This window comes from Excalfactoria chinensis, chromosome 16 (assembly GCF_039878825.1).
Source record: "Excalfactoria chinensis isolate bCotChi1 chromosome 16, bCotChi1.hap2, whole genome shotgun sequence".
NCBI lineage: Eukaryota > Metazoa > Chordata > Aves > Galliformes > Phasianidae > Excalfactoria > Excalfactoria chinensis.
The window spans coordinates 11,670,969-11,686,236 of record NC_092840.1 but is presented as its reverse complement, the minus strand read 5'-3'; the positions used below and the strand labels follow the sequence as shown (position 1 = coordinate 11,686,236).

The 15,268-nt window shown below is 38.6% G+C and overlaps 1 protein-coding gene across 2 annotated transcripts in view; it reads right to left on the bottom strand.

The window, feature by feature from the left end:
* Positions 1–15,268, bottom strand: part of LOC140259678 (clathrin heavy chain 1-like) — a 31,698-nt gene that overhangs the window by 4,246 nt on the left and 12,184 nt on the right. The window contains exons 11-31 of one of the 2 annotated variants that reach the window (XM_072351223.1): positions 14,476–14,613; positions 14,094–14,258; positions 13,496–13,676; positions 13,010–13,173; positions 11,879–12,004; positions 11,064–11,206; positions 10,275–10,509; positions 8,315–8,437; positions 7,793–7,938; positions 7,217–7,400; positions 6,445–6,637; positions 5,852–6,009; positions 5,595–5,759; positions 5,101–5,208; positions 4,627–4,794; positions 4,375–4,524; positions 3,349–3,480; positions 2,906–3,016; positions 2,333–2,503; positions 1,668–1,889; positions 978–998 (exon numbers count right to left, since the gene is read on the bottom strand). In XM_072351223.1, coding sequence (XP_072207324.1) covers positions 978–998; positions 1,668–1,889; positions 2,333–2,503; positions 2,906–3,016; positions 3,349–3,480; positions 4,375–4,524; positions 4,627–4,794; positions 5,101–5,208; positions 5,595–5,759; positions 5,852–6,009; positions 6,445–6,637; positions 7,217–7,400; positions 7,793–7,938; positions 8,315–8,437; positions 10,275–10,509; positions 11,064–11,206; positions 11,879–12,004; positions 13,010–13,173; positions 13,496–13,676; positions 14,094–14,258; positions 14,476–14,613 — 3,204 coding nt within the window. The remainder of the gene's footprint in view (positions 1–977; positions 999–1,667; positions 1,890–2,332; positions 2,504–2,905; positions 3,017–3,348; positions 3,481–4,374; positions 4,525–4,626; positions 4,795–5,100; positions 5,209–5,594; positions 5,760–5,851; positions 6,010–6,444; positions 6,638–7,216; positions 7,401–7,792; positions 7,939–8,314; positions 8,438–10,274; positions 10,510–11,063; positions 11,207–11,878; positions 12,005–13,009; positions 13,174–13,495; positions 13,677–14,093; positions 14,259–14,475; positions 14,614–15,268) is intronic. The other variant, XM_072351222.1, reaches the window with a different exon arrangement.

Genomic DNA, 15,268 nt, shown 5'->3' with positions numbered 1-15,268 from the left:
GCTGAGAGCAGATACCTTGAAGAAGGGACAAAAGCAGCAGCTCTTCAGCAGAGGCTAAACATCTTTCTTTCCGTTTTGCTGCCTGAAAGTGAAGTTTTTCAAAAGGTTTCTAAATGAATGCTATCATACTGTGTGTGTCTCGTTCCTTCTGGGGCATAGGCTAGCCTATGCTTTCCCATCTTTCTCTTATGCATTAAACCAAAGGTAAGTTCCAGAAAGCATACACGCTCTGCTGACAAACTAAAAATTTTGTTTGTACTTTTAAACATGTGACAAAATTTTAGGCATATCACACTCAAAACCCATTCTCTAGTACTATGACTGTAGTTGTAGTTAATTCACACTAAATTAGTTCCAAAGTAAACCATTTCCACCATGCAGATTTTTCCTTCTGGCAAGTTATCCAGAGTTTAGTAAGTGACCGCTTGTAAATCCAACCAGCAATTTAAAAATGCGTGATCTTAACTTCAGCCTTGTATGGAAGAATACAAGTGGACTTCTGTGGCAAGTTTTCCTTCAGTAGAATATGAGGATGAGGAGTTTAAGATCTGTGCAAAACTTCCACTGATGCTTTACATCGCTAGTCAAGCTCACAATGCCTGGGAAACTACAAACTCTAGTAATTTATATTTTCACAAGCAGTTTGCACTTAGAACACATTGTGTTATGTGGTAACTGCTTTCATCTTATGAACATCATCCTCCCTGCCACGAGATATTTGTGATATAATAACCAGGACCCCAACAGTCAAGTCCTCAATCACTTGCTTCCATTTCCCGTGGAAAAAAGGAGCAGAGACTGGTTGGATTTTCAAGTTGCTTGTGAACTGTCATCCTTGTAGCATTAGAAAGTAAACAGAAAGCGAGTTAGAGCTAAATGACACTGCTCTTTTGGCAGAAGCTACAGCTAGATTCCTGTAAAAGAATCCTAGGATACTGAAAGACACAAATTAACAGAGTTTGAAATCAGAGTGTCACCTTATAGAACAGCCCATCGACCTGCAAGAAAATTCAGAGTGGAATTCTTAACATGACTGATTAGAGGCAATCTGAAGCAATCACTTCTAGATTATTGATTTCAGCAGAATTCTTAATTGTGATGATCTAAGCCTTTTTTTTTTTTTTCCTTTTAAGGAAGAATCTTAGTTTAATGCGCTAGAGAATCTCTTCTCTCTCAATTCAGGACTAGCTACTAGTATCAATACTGTACAGATTATACACCTGAAATACTGTTTTCAATGAAAATTCCTTTTCAACTGTCTACTGTTATGGCTGGTATAGCAACTACGTACTGTTAGTTACACAGAAACTATGCTTTCTGTAACAAGAAAACACAGTACTTTCACAATTTTGCCAAGTAAAAAATCATACCAGTTCTCTCTAGCAAATCCTTAGTTTAATCAACTATGGAGATGTTCTAAAAAGCAGACCATTGCTTATGTCCCCTGATGAAAGCAGAAGTTAACTACATCTCTTTCAAGTCCCAAGCTACCTATTAAGAAGCCTAGCTATTTAGCCTGAAGTGACTGAACTCTGAGAAATTCCCAGAGGGTTTAGCATGAGGAATAATAATACTCCAAGTACACGCGAAGAGCTTTACTCAGTTTGCGTAAAACAAATTGTACAGCAAACTAAAAGTATTAATTTCTTAGCCTATTCAATACTCACTTTGGTGAGGTACTCTCTCATCACTTGGATGAAATAAGGCATTGCAAAGTCCATGATATTATGCCTCCATGCCAATTCAAGGACTACATCTGGGTGCAGCAAGTCATAACATGTGAAAAGGCAGGCTGTAAAACACTCCTGCTTGCCTTCTTCCAGGAACCACTGAAGCAGCTTTTCTGCTAGTTCTACATCTTTGGACTCTGCAGCATACTGCATAGCATCCTGCAGAAAAGGACAACAGTTAAGTTTGACCCTTGCCTGTCAGCTTCTTGATCTCCACATTATGTGCATGCTACTACTAGCTAGATGAGTGCGGCATTACGCAAAACATGAAAATCGCCTTTCATATCAACACACATGATGTGTAGGAGCTAAGTTGCAATATATGTGCCCAGTTAAGTCCTCTTATTTTGAGTGAAAACTGTACAGATGCCATAGGTAGATACTGAGTACAGGATAACATTATCAAATTAGATTTAAGATATGAATTTGAAATTGCAAGCTATTCTGCTCTAAGATTCTTTCCTTAAATTCCAAGCGAAAGGTTAAGATTTATTAGAACAAACTAAGGATTTGAAAAGAACAGAATTCATTCAATTTCCAGGAGATCTATGCTTCACAGATCAGACTTTTGACAGTTAGGAAGAAAAACTGTATTAACTCACCTTATACAGATGGTCTTTCTTGCATAACTCCACACTCTGCTTCCAGCGGTTGTTACCCTTATACAAGTATGCTGCAATACGCCTAAATTCAATTAGCTCATGCTTTTCCAGACGTTGAGCCAAAGTTATGTTATCAAAGTTGTCATAGGCATCAATGGAAGCTCTCAAACCCTGTTTGAGAGAGAATTGTTACTCGTGCTTCTGGATGGCAGTAGGTGAGCACTACAGAAGGTAAGCATTCAAGCATAGCTCACAAGTGCTTAGGTTCTTCCAGCTGGATGTTGATGCTATGGCTGGCTACAGTTGTTTGCTGTGCACATTTCAAGCTTTTGTCTTGAAGGTTGTCTTTAATATAACTGATATCTGCCTCATTTTCAGGTTATCATATTGTAACTTAAGCCCCACTCATGCCCTGAAGGATCTGATTCTACAACCCCATTGCTGTTGCACTGCAGAAGATCCCTTCTGCTCAAGGGAATCATGATTTGTCAGCTTGGAAACAATCAAACTACGTCTTCATTTGTTGAAGAACAAGATGCAGGCCTCAGGAATAATGGTATCTTTATTCCTTACCTGGTAGTCCTCCTCCTCTGTTAAAAGGTTGTTTAGAGCTTCGTTAACGCCTTTATTATTGTGGTTCTGCACTGAACGCAAATAAGGCTTTACTAGAAGCAGCTGATTAACCTGGAATTGAGATATTTTTAATAGAAGATTAAGTATACTTGTTTCAGGAGTATCGAGTGTCAGAATAAATTCCCATTCATTATTAGAAGAGTTTATGCTTACTTTCAGGATCCTTCAGAACTGCTAGCATGTCATTTTGTGCTGCCAGAAATAAAATCAAATGGCCTCTTAAGCCAGTTATGCTAACTCCTTCTAGTGTTTCCCATATCAAACTAGGACTGGGTTGCTTCTCAGTCTTTTATGCTGAAGGTCAATCCACCTGACAGACACCAGCCCTTTCTTCCCCAGACAGAGGCTGTACTTCCTGTTTATTCAGTATCTCCCAAACTAACCTTTGAGAAAAAATTGACTGTCCTGGTGTGATCCAGTCTTGGAGATAATACAAGCAGAAGATCATTGATCAGCAGAGGTTTGTAGTCTAAGTAGAACTGCAAGGCTTTGTAATATAGCTCCACATTTGCCACCTGCACAGTTACACACTTATTAGTATTTCAAATGCAAGTAAGTCTAAGTTGCTTAGTTTGGATCACTTAACTCAGCACAAAGTTTATCTGATTCTTAAAAGAGTAATTTTCCTTCTATGAGCCAGAAGCTTGAATTCAGAATTCTTGTTCAATTTTACAAGTGCCCCTTGTGTCACCTGCTTCCAGATGGTAAAGTTACAACCTACCAGGGTAGTCCAAACCAACATGAACTCATCTACTGTTAAGAGATCCTGGTACCAGCAACCTAAGTAGACTTAGAGGTACTGTGACCATGTGTTCAACTCCTAAAGGCTGTAACCACTGTCTTAACCACTTAATTATGCATATATTTTTTGCCTCAAAACCTGTAAAACCAGTAAGAATAGGTATGCAATCTGGAATCTTATCTAAACTGTACATCATCCCACTATTCCCCACTGCATTCATAGGACTGGTCAGTCCAGTTCTCCCACTGAAACATCTGCAAAGATCTTTCAAGAAGTGTTATACACACAGATGAAGACAGTGCTCAGGTCAAAGAAACTAAGGAGGTTATACCTCCTGCCTGTGATCTATAATCCTGAACAGACCCTGAAAGCATTGTCCTACTTAATGTTACTCAACAGGATGTGAGGTGCAACATAAAACAAAGGACACAAGCTTAGATTAACGTGTGTTTATAAAAAAAAAAAAAAAAAAAAAAAAAAAAAAAAAAAAAAAAAGTTTTGTTTTAACTACAGCAGGAAAACAGGGAAATAGTAGCATAAGCAAGTCTTTCTTTCTAAAAGGGGATTCGGTTGTGCAATTTTGCCACAGTTCTGAAAGCATCTTTCAGCACCTCAATTCATTTAACTAGTCATACCAGACTGTCCCAGCTGAAAACAGAACACTTACCTTGGCAATTATGTCTTTAAACTGTCCTTCCTTCCAGGCATCAGTAGGATGATTCATCATAGTAATTACTGCATTGTCATACTCCTCGTATTTGTCATAGAGGAATACAAGTTCTGCCCAGAGATGAGCCTGTTCTGCAGCTCTGAGCACCTGATAAAAGAAGAAAATAGTCTGATTCACTGACATCCTCCTTTCCTCACCTGTATTCTCTGTCATCTTCCTAACTTTGCTTGCAACGTAGTTGCTGAATACCTTTGGAATATTAACTCTTGACCAGAAGAGCTCCAGATGTTCCTTCATTTTCTGAGGCTTAAATTTGGAGTATAAGATAGCAAGTTCAGTAAACATTCCCATGTGAGCACGCTCTAAGCCCAAAGCAGCTTCCAGAAGGGCAATCAGTTCTTCAAAGTAGCCACGATCCTAGATATTAAGAAAAGTAAGGATTAATTGAAAATTCATGGCCAAATACTTAAAAGCTTAATTCAACAAACTTTCCTCCCTGAATTAGTTTTCTAAGACGCTACTCCAGTGAGGTAGTAGAATAGTAAAAGATGGGAAACTGAAAACTACCATCCTTACATTTACTATTAAAAAAATTACAACTGGAAATGGAAAAAAATGTACTCAGTTCACTTCTGCAGTCATTAAAGATCAGACTCACTGCTATTTTATTAGCAGATATAAGTAAGCTGTATAAATTTTCTAGGGCATTAACAGTGATCTAACCTGATAGTAACTAATCAGCTCTTCAAGTTCATCAGCATGGATGACTATATGCAAGCCACATATCTGTGCCAAGCGGAATTCTCTTCCATCCACACAGGCAAAACATACCTGCAATGAGAGGTGCAAATAATAAATGCATACTTCAGTTCCTCATATCAAAGAACAAAGTTGATTAAGAAAGCCTTACCAAACTCAAGGCTTACTCCAGTTCCAAACAGGAATTACTATGACTGTTCTAAAATTAAATCTGTGCCATCCATTTCACAATGTTCTAACATCTAGCTTTATAATTCTGGTGAAGTGATAGCTGATAAGATACAGACATGCTCTGTAGCCAGAAACGGTTAGCTAGCCACTACCAGAGATCATTGTAGATGGACACGAATCAACTGTTCTTTAATTCCCACATTACTGACAGAGCAAAGGAGTCCAGTTATGCTCAAAAGCAATATTAAAACGCATTCTATAAACAAAAAACACAAGTTTTAAGTTACCTCCTTCCAAGTCCTTGTGCTGTTGGCTTTGCGACCACTGTCCACTGCTGCCTGATACTCTCCAAGGTGCACCAAGGTAGATGCCAAGCGAGCAAAGTTAGATACATTGTTATAGAGTAGTTTTGCTGCTTCATACATACCCTCTTCATAACAACGATCTCCAACCTGGATTAGAAGTTCAGAGTAAACAGAGCTAACAGCAAGAGTCAAGTCAGCTAAGCAGCAAGTCAGATGTGGGAACAGTGAACAAGGCATACCTGCTGTATATGGGCATTATTAGGGCTGCTTATAAATTCCTCCAGTTCTGAGAGACGATTAGTTTTTGCAAAAGCAAAAATAAGTTCTGTCTCTACATAAGACTCTCTAGCCTTCTTCCTGGCCATCTGCAAGAACTTGACTAAGTCCTCCCAGTTATCTTGAAGAAAGAAAAAATATTTAATGACCTCTATTTAGTTATTCTGTATAGCTCCCCTTGCCCACGTTAGGAGTTAGGAACAGTTCTCACTACAATACCCCATGATACTAAACAATCCACACTTGAGATAAGTTATTCTTAAACAATGGGCCACTTTCACACAGCCATCAATTCTGCCATCAATACAGCTAAATTGATACGTTATACTTGGCTGTGATTAGGCCATAACTGTCCAAAATATCTCTACACAAAGGTCTCTTCGATGTAGCAATACAGACAAGCTTTTTGACAGGAATCTCACTAATCTATAGTTTAGCTGATCCAGTTTACCCTGAAACATAATTTGCAAATCTCAAGAATCCTCACTGCTTAAGGCAGATGAAACAACCCAATTCATACCTTAGCATTCTTAAGCTTGAGGATGATTTGGCTTACCGTTTCTATTAGCTGCTTGAACAACTTCCATGTAGGCAGACGGATCATCTGCCTTTATATAGGAGTCAATGGCTTCTTTTACCAAATCTTTCTGCAACTGTGCTTTGGCAAGCTGGCTCCATACAGATGGCTCATTACATCTCTCTGCAAATTCATAAGCACGGTCTAAATTCCCAATGTACTCAATCAGCACCTGTTTGAAGTCAAAGTTGCAAGTTAAAGGAAAAATTAAAAAATAAAAATAAATTAAAAAAAAAAAAATCAAAGCCTTACATTGACCTTCAAGTATACAGGTTGTTTTAAGCAAGCAATGCAAAGCTAACTGCTTTTAGAAAAGGCTGTTTCTATCTAGTAGAGGCAGTAAGAATAAAACTGCTGCTATCATTTCTCTTCTGCTTTGAAATCAGTATGCTGGCCTGAAGATAACACCTGATAGTATTCAGTTTTCCTACCCCCTTCAGGTGTAAGGTTCTGAGGTACCCACTGAGAATCAAACACAGCACACACACAAGCAAGTAGCACAACACAAAAACATTCTTAATTACTTTGAACAGATATGCATCTGAGATTATTACTGTGAACTTGTTCTTCTTTGTGCATATTCCCACTTCTCCTTACAATTTGTTATCATATAGGAACCATACTGTTACATCTCAGAGATTTAAGTTACAGTTGCTCTGGGAGGATCAATAACAATATACTTCTTCCCATTCTTTCTATTGCTAGCATTCTAGCAATAGATGATGATAACTTGATGGAGTAATCACCTCACCTGAACTGCTGAAGTATTAACATCGAATTTCCTGAATATAGCAAAGGCTTCTTCATACAGCTCATTACTGATGGCAATGTTTGCAATATCTGGGGCATCGTAGTTATCCAGTCGATTAATGTATTCCATTACACGAGTGCGATCAGCCTTAATGGCAGTCAGGATCAGCAGATTCTGGAGATTCCTTTGGTGAACAAAAAGCATAGGCAGTGCATAGCACATACTCAAGTGACACGTATTGTGCATGCAACAAAAGCTACATATAGCTGCTTGCTGTTGATAGCAACAACCGTTCATCCCCAGATTGATGATTATTGATATTTGCCTTGCAAAAGAAATGGCTTGCCAGCCCTGGTGCTGTTTTCTTTCAAAACATCACTGCAAATTGAATAGTATGAACAAGCTCTCTATTTAAAACACATAATGCCTCAAATTCTGCTTTTTCACTTGACAATGCACATTTAGGAGTGTTTGGGTCTTAGATCCAAGAAACCCACAAATAACTTGGATTATTTCACAACCTAAACTTGCATACCATATGTGCTAAATTTGCAGGGGGAAAAGCTCTCTTCTTACCTGTGTTCACTGAATACAGAATTATCCAAGACAATTTTTTCCAGTAACTCAATTAATTCATTTGGCAGGTCTGCAGTCATGAAAGCTTTCACAGTGACAGAAACCTCCTCTGGATCCTGTGTCTCTGATAAAGCTGTTTGGACAACCTGGATTTGAAGGTGGGAGAGTATAAAGTCTTTCCCAAATGAGATTCTTACCAACTTATTTCAGTGAGCAACAAAGTAAGGTTTCAGAACTGTCATCCTCAGCAAGAAAGAGCTACTTCTGAAGTGGATATGGCTATTAAAGTCACATTTTCAGAGTGCACAGAGAGCAAATGTACTAAAGGCGCATCACTTGATAGGACAGAACAGTATCTTACTGAGTTTCCTGACCATGAAGTTCTGAGCTAATACCTGACACTCAAACTCTCAAACTTCTGTACACTTGATATGAGGCCTCAGGGGACCTAGTGGGAGAAGGCTGTTTCATAGTGGGCCTGAGTAATTCTTATACTGACAAAACCTGTCCTTTGCAACATACCTGGTCAATAAGCTGGCGCCTGAATGGGTTGTTTTCTTCTAGAACATTTGCCCAGAGTTCAGGGTCCTTCCTGCGTACTAGATAACGAGCCTCACTCTTAAATAGTGAGTTCTCGTTGCATACCTGAAGGAGAAGATGCTACTATTAGAATTAATATTGTGATACTTACCCTCAAGACAGGTTTAACTAGCTATGAGTCAGACATTCTAAAAGACTGACTAGAACTAGCTGCTGACCGATGCTAATGCCACGAAGTTCTTACCCAACCTTTGATCTGGAAAGCACATGGAGAACATGGAGAAGGTCTCCAGAAGAATTTCTATAGCTTCTCTTGGTTTTGCCCAACATACAAATACTGTGACAGTATCTTCACAGTAATTATCTGCTTCTGTTTGAAGTGAAGACCTGCAGAAGCCTGAAGAACTTTAAAATTTAAATCTAGAAAGGGAGTCACTTACTTGGGCAGTGTTAATAGTGAGCTGAGAAACGGTGCTTGTGTTTAAAACCAGAAATAGGTTACATATTTGGTGTCATTAGTTTTACCCTAGAAATGTTCAGAGTAGCAAGTGGCTTGGTTTCCCTTGATAATGTGAATAAATGTGGAATCTCCTACAGAAATCCAACAAGTAACAGTGAATTATAATCCTATTAGTGTCGCTAGTTTATATTCTCAGCTGGAAGAGTAGAAACCTGAAGGCCTATTCACTATTTTCTACCAACTGGCCATATTTTGTTAGTACCAGAATTAGCTCTTTATATTTCAAGAACTTTGCTGTAAGAAAATGAGTGGTAGCTCACTTTTATTTTTCAGTATACATTTATGAATTGCCTAGTTACAGGATTTGAGCCTTTATCCAGGAAAGTGCAATGTTTGATATCTAGTTCTTACAGAAGGAAGAGTTTTCATACATATCCAGAAAGTTAAAACTTATCCTAGCAACATTTCCCATCAAAACAATTCAGAGCCACCTTTGTATCCTCAATTAAGAAACAAGCTGAATACAGCCAGCTATGCATTTTAACTTCACAGATACAGAGATGGAGATACAGTGAAGGTATCACTTCAAAAATGGTTGCTTTAGACAGGGAAGTTCCCTCTTTTCAAAGAATGACTAGATAATACCACCATTCTAACTCCCACAGTATAAGCCCTGTCCAGGAATAATGTTTATTTCCTTTTTTAAACAGGGTAAAAACAAGTCAGTTCTTACCCCTACACAGCTGACAATCTTTGCACATAATATCATAGAAGTGCAGGTAGGAGAACGCTTTCTTTCATAGTGGTCTCTAGTTCCAGTGCTCAGTATGAGACACTACCTGTCTGGAGAACCGTATGAATTTCACTTGATCCTGAACTTCTAAGGGAGGTTTGAAGGATCAGTAAGCTTTAGACAGGAGAGGAATGCTATCTGAACTGGTCCTTGCAGTTCAACTGTCAACGTTTATTCTTCCTTGTTCTAGCTGTGCATCAGAGCAGCTCTCTGTGGGTCAACCACAGCAAAGGAAAACTACATCCCCCTTTCTAGTTTCAAACTGAAATTTCAGGGAAACTCTTCTTCCTCCGGTAGTGTTAAATTAGTAGCAACTTATCCCCCTTCTGCTGATCAAGTGCTCAAGGCTCAAAGCAATCAAGCAACACCCCCTAAAGTTAACAAAGATTTAACAGCTGTCATACTTATCAGCTGGGCCCAGCAAACTCAATCTAATTTTGAGCAGTTTGTGGAAGAAAAACATGAATGGTACCTTAAATCTATAATTACATAATTTTAGCTAGGACATAGAGCATTATACTTCCTTGTTATGATGTTACTGCCTCCATGTAGAAGAATCATGTCTACCTCAAATCCTGAATGAGACTGTAAGACAGGATTCTGCAAACGTTAGACAAATAGCTAACTCAGCTTCCACTTCAGGCAGCAAGTACATTCTTCAACATGTTTATAAATGTAGTTTTGCTAACCTTTATGAGTTCCAGATCACACTGGCCCCTCTCATATGCAACACAGGCCAGATGAGGGTCTCTCTTTTCACAGTATTTGCCAACTACACGACTGTCATAGTATGGATTCTCACGAAGGAACCGCTCTGGATTATTATTACTGTCAATGTAGATTTTGGCCAAGGCATTATGAGTTGCAGGTTCTTCACAGCCTTCGTGAATCCTTGATTCAAGCCATGGCAACAGCAATTTAAGCCTATGAAGAAACAAACATTTGAGGTTTGTAAGTTGGACTGAGGAAGCCTGACAGGTATCAATATCTAGCCACATTTGATCTTTAATTAAACATAAGAGAAGCCTGCAGGTGCCACTGAGTATTGTCATCTTTCTTTTCAACTTCTATTAAGTGGCTTTTAACACTTAAAATCTTTTTTTTTTTTTTTTTTTTTCCATTTTACAGGTACTATAAACTAATTAGACAAGGTGCTGTGTGCTAAAAATCACACCATGAAGACAATTTTATCTAGATTTACTCCAAAGGCACACCTCATGGATAGCTGTACAGAAAATTTAGAGTTCAAATGCTGTATTATTCATCATGCAGTACTGTTGGGCAATCCTACATTGCTCACACAACCAGGAGACTTGCTAGCAAATCTAAGCTGTTTCTCTATAAATATACACACATGCGCACATGCACACAAACCACCAATATTAATATTGAATCATTAAAAAAAGCTGCATCCAACTTGGGTATATACCAGGGTCAGGAAAGCCTGTGAATGGTGTTTACAGGTGTATTTGCATTACCGATTTCTTTTTTCCACTTCAGCCACCAGATCATCTGTTGAGAACTGTCCTCTAACCACCATAATCAAGTTCTTAATGACATCTTCAGAACAATCCACATCAAGAAGCCCTCCAACCACTGCTGGTATGCGGCTGGGGTTCACCTAGAATAAGTCACCACTATTAAAATCAGTTATTAGCAATATTAATAACTCATCCCCAGTCTTCCACACAAAGTTCTAGTTAAAGTTTTAAACTATGCCTTAAGAGCAGTGAATTTTAAGTTACTAATGCATTTTTACATGAAATCTAGAAAAACTCTGTTCAATAAAAAGCAACTGCGTAAGAAGTGTGAGCATGAAATATGCATCCAGATCTGCTTTAATTTTGGGTTTGTTTAGCTTGGAGAAGAGAAGGTAATGGGAAGACCTCATTGCATCCTTTCAGTACCTGAAGGGAGATTACAAGCAGGAGGGGGACACACCTTTTACATGGTCTGATAGTGATAGGACAAAGGGGAATGGCTTTAAACTAATCGGGGAGAGATTTAGGTTAGATGTTAGGAAGACATTTTTTATTAAGTGGATGTTGAGATGCTGGAACAGGTTGCCCAGCAAGACAGCGGATGTCCTGCTTCTGGAGGCATTCAAGGACATATCAGATGGGTTCCTGGACAGTCTGATCCAGTGCTGCTGATGCTACAGGAGCTGGAACTAGGTGATCTTTAAAGTCCCCTACAACCTAAGCCATTCTATAATTCCACGAGTAATAAACCAAAAGGTTAAATTTCTCAGAAGGAAGGAAAAAACAGGAGCTTAAAAGCGCATTCTCCTTACCTTCTGTACATAGATCTCTATATACTTCTGCAGGCTATTGCGATATAAGTAGAGCACCAGGTCATGAACAAAGTCAAATCGATCACAGACAATGATCAGAGGAAGCTGGTCTGTCAGCTTGGCCTCCTATATTTTGTGTGGGGAAAAAAAATGTGAGAAAGCACTCACCATTTGTTAAAGCATTTTCAAAGCAGTATAGCAAAATGGGCATAATTGTGATTTCTAGCACTAGAAATCACAAAACATTCAAATTTAAGACTGCCAAGCAGACAATTAACTTCAAAAGCAAGTTAACCACTATGAAAAAAATCACATGGTCAATCTAGCAATTGAGTTTAAAATTTAAGCTCTTCAACAAGCTATATATTAGGGCTACATCCCTAGCTTCAGCAGGACTATCTATTCACATATCCATTCAGAAGACCATTACTGGTCCAAGAACATCATGCAAAAATTAAAAGGCATTAAAATCCCACTTTACCAGTTACAAAGTATGCAAAGCATTATGACAGTTGACTCCTGTTTTACTAAGCTGTGTCAAATCAATGCCTTTGCTAAAGTTTCAGCTGAATACTTCAGCATATTACTTCCTTCTGCCAACACTGATCCGTCTACTGTGAGGTGAAGATAGCTTGTACCCAACTTGATCTCTGTACACCAGTTGAAGGAGGAGACTAGTGGGACTGAGATGCTTTCAAAGCTCAGACACTGGACCTGTGTCTAAACTAGCAAACAAAAGGCATGAAGGCTGGTATGCAGCAGTCCATCTGTTTAAATGGACAGGTTTTGGATCATGCCAATTCAACAGCATGAAAGCAACTGATGAGAGAACAATATGTAGGCATGAGGGAAGGTTGATGGATGGACTAGATGAACTTTCTGGTCTTTTCCAACCTTACTGATTCTACAGCTCTATGATTATAAGGGTTAATTTTACAGGAACTGTGGTTTTTCCAGAGATAGCCCAGAAGGAGCTTCTGTATGCCTGGAAAAGAACTGGATTCCTATTCTTCTTACATAGTAGACTATTTATGGCCATGTCAGCTAGAACTTGAGTTGTTACTCTCCTACCTTTAAAAGGCTTAAGTACTGTTACTCTCCAGAGACTGATTTATTATACAGAGAATTTACCTTCAGAAAGTTCTTCACCCGTTCTGGGTTATAGCAGTTACTTTCACGGCAAATTCTTTCTACTTCCTTTATCTGGCCAGTCTTGCAAGCTGCCTGGATATACTTGAAGTGAACATCTGGATCCTGGCTGAAGTTTACAATGGAACCCAAGAAATAGAACAGTCCTAGAAAGAGTTACATTTTTAATATAGTTGGAAGGACAAGTGAATAAGACTTATGAACTTCATCTTATAACTTTGTTCAACATTGCTGAGAGTAGTTTTCATTTAACTGCAAGAAAACCAGCTTTGTGGGATTTTTTCCTCCTCCTTCCAGATCTTCCTTTCTCTCAGAGAGGGTTTAAAAAAACTTTCTAGAATAAAATTATCCCAAGAATGCACTTGAATAAACGCATTCTAGGATCCAGCCAAGTGAAAGCATCTTTCCCATAAAAGCTGGGGTCCTTAATATCTGCTTCCAAAGAAGCTCTTCCTTTTAATACTGTACCTTCATAGCTTTTGAAAGATTCAAAAAGCTCCACAAGAGACTGGGTGCCAAGCTGCTCATGGTACTTAGAAGCAACCTGCACACAGAGTTGTAGGTTTTGCCTAATGTTGGCTGATAGCATAGCACGCAAGCATTCTACAGAGTCTTCAACAGAGAGAGAGCCAAAGAAATTCACAAGCCACTGTGAAGAGAAAGAAGCTTTACTCAGTAAGTTATAGAGGATTCAGCCAATTTTTAAAAATGTGACAACTAGCCAGAGTTTCTACCCCAGCTACTGTAGGTAAATCTTTCATGCACTAAGACCAAAGACTTGAAATGAAACAGACTAACAGACACATCATTTACAACTAAAGCAAAAATGCAGCTTGGAAGATTTGAAACACCCACACAGGAAACTGAGGGCAAACTTAAGCCATCAAAAGTATAGACTGAGGTCTAACAATTAATTGGATAAACATTACTGAGTTACAGTTACACATGCTGCTTAGGTACCTATAAAACGTTTTAAAGCTGCTGCAGGAATTTTAGTAGCTACTGAAGTGATAAGCAGTGGTCACTTCACCTACAGAACCTCATGCTTTCATTTGCGCAGACTTACCTCAGGATTCAAGAGATGAGTATGAACAACAGCACGTTTAATATCATAGAGATCAGTGTAGTGTTCCAAAGCTCGCTGGAGCAAGCCTGCTTTTTCACATAACTGGGCAATATGAGCACGATCATAGTGTGTAAACATTTGGTTTCCAAGGATGGCATCTGCAACCTAGGAGATTAGATTTCATATGTAGGCTGCGAGAAAACCACAATAGCTCAGACTAAAAGTTGTTGAAAAGACATAGCAGTCTTTCATTTTGGTTAAGTATATGATGACATCAGTTGCAGACATCAGGTTGTTTTAAGAACTTCAGATACAGACTATCAGTACAAGCCTTCTGATTTTTCTCCTTCATTTTTTGGAGGAATAAGGTTAAGAGCCTTACCTGTGGGGCATGAATCAAATTCATTTCCAGCAGACGAGTCTGAAGGTGGCCTTCGGCTGGGCGGTTATTTTTCAAAGCATCCAACAGAAAGGATGTGCATTGCTGAATAAGACTGCTCTCCATGAACACATCCACAATCTGTTGAGAATTATCAAGTTAGAAAAGGGAGTCTGTATATACGTTTTATGTTTACCTGTACACACTAATAGCCTGTCTAGAAAGGCAGCTCATCCCAGCACTTAATATGCTATATTTCCTTTTTTAATCATAAGATACTAAAGATGACAAAAATTTTACATTTATTTTTCTCTAGAACTTAAGGTGTGCATTACTTCGACCTATTATGCCAGATTTTGCCACCAACTATTTAGTTTTAACAAAGCAAACAAAGCCTATCCCTTCTCTTCTGTAAAAAAAAGTTAATCTTTTTTCTAAATAACTTATTTAATAACAGAAGTTGTGATTAAATTGTTAGGCAATAAAGTGGCCTCTGTGAGCCAGTGCTCATTTTAGGTTTGTCTATCTGCTCATCTTCCTATAAATTCTCTGCTACGGTAAGAGTTCACATACACTCTAATAGAGTCAGCAGAAGGAGCTTTCTAAACTGACAGTAACATTTTTCATTGCTTAGACTAAGGCTGTGGTAGACTCAGGATCAAGATTAACATAATAAGCCAGCTTGCACAAGAACTTTAGAAGAACACTTGCCTCTAATGGAAACCAAACTTGACTAGTTTAGTCCCTTTTCAAAACAAGCCAACTAAAGATCTGAACTGGCCTTACCAGTTCCCAA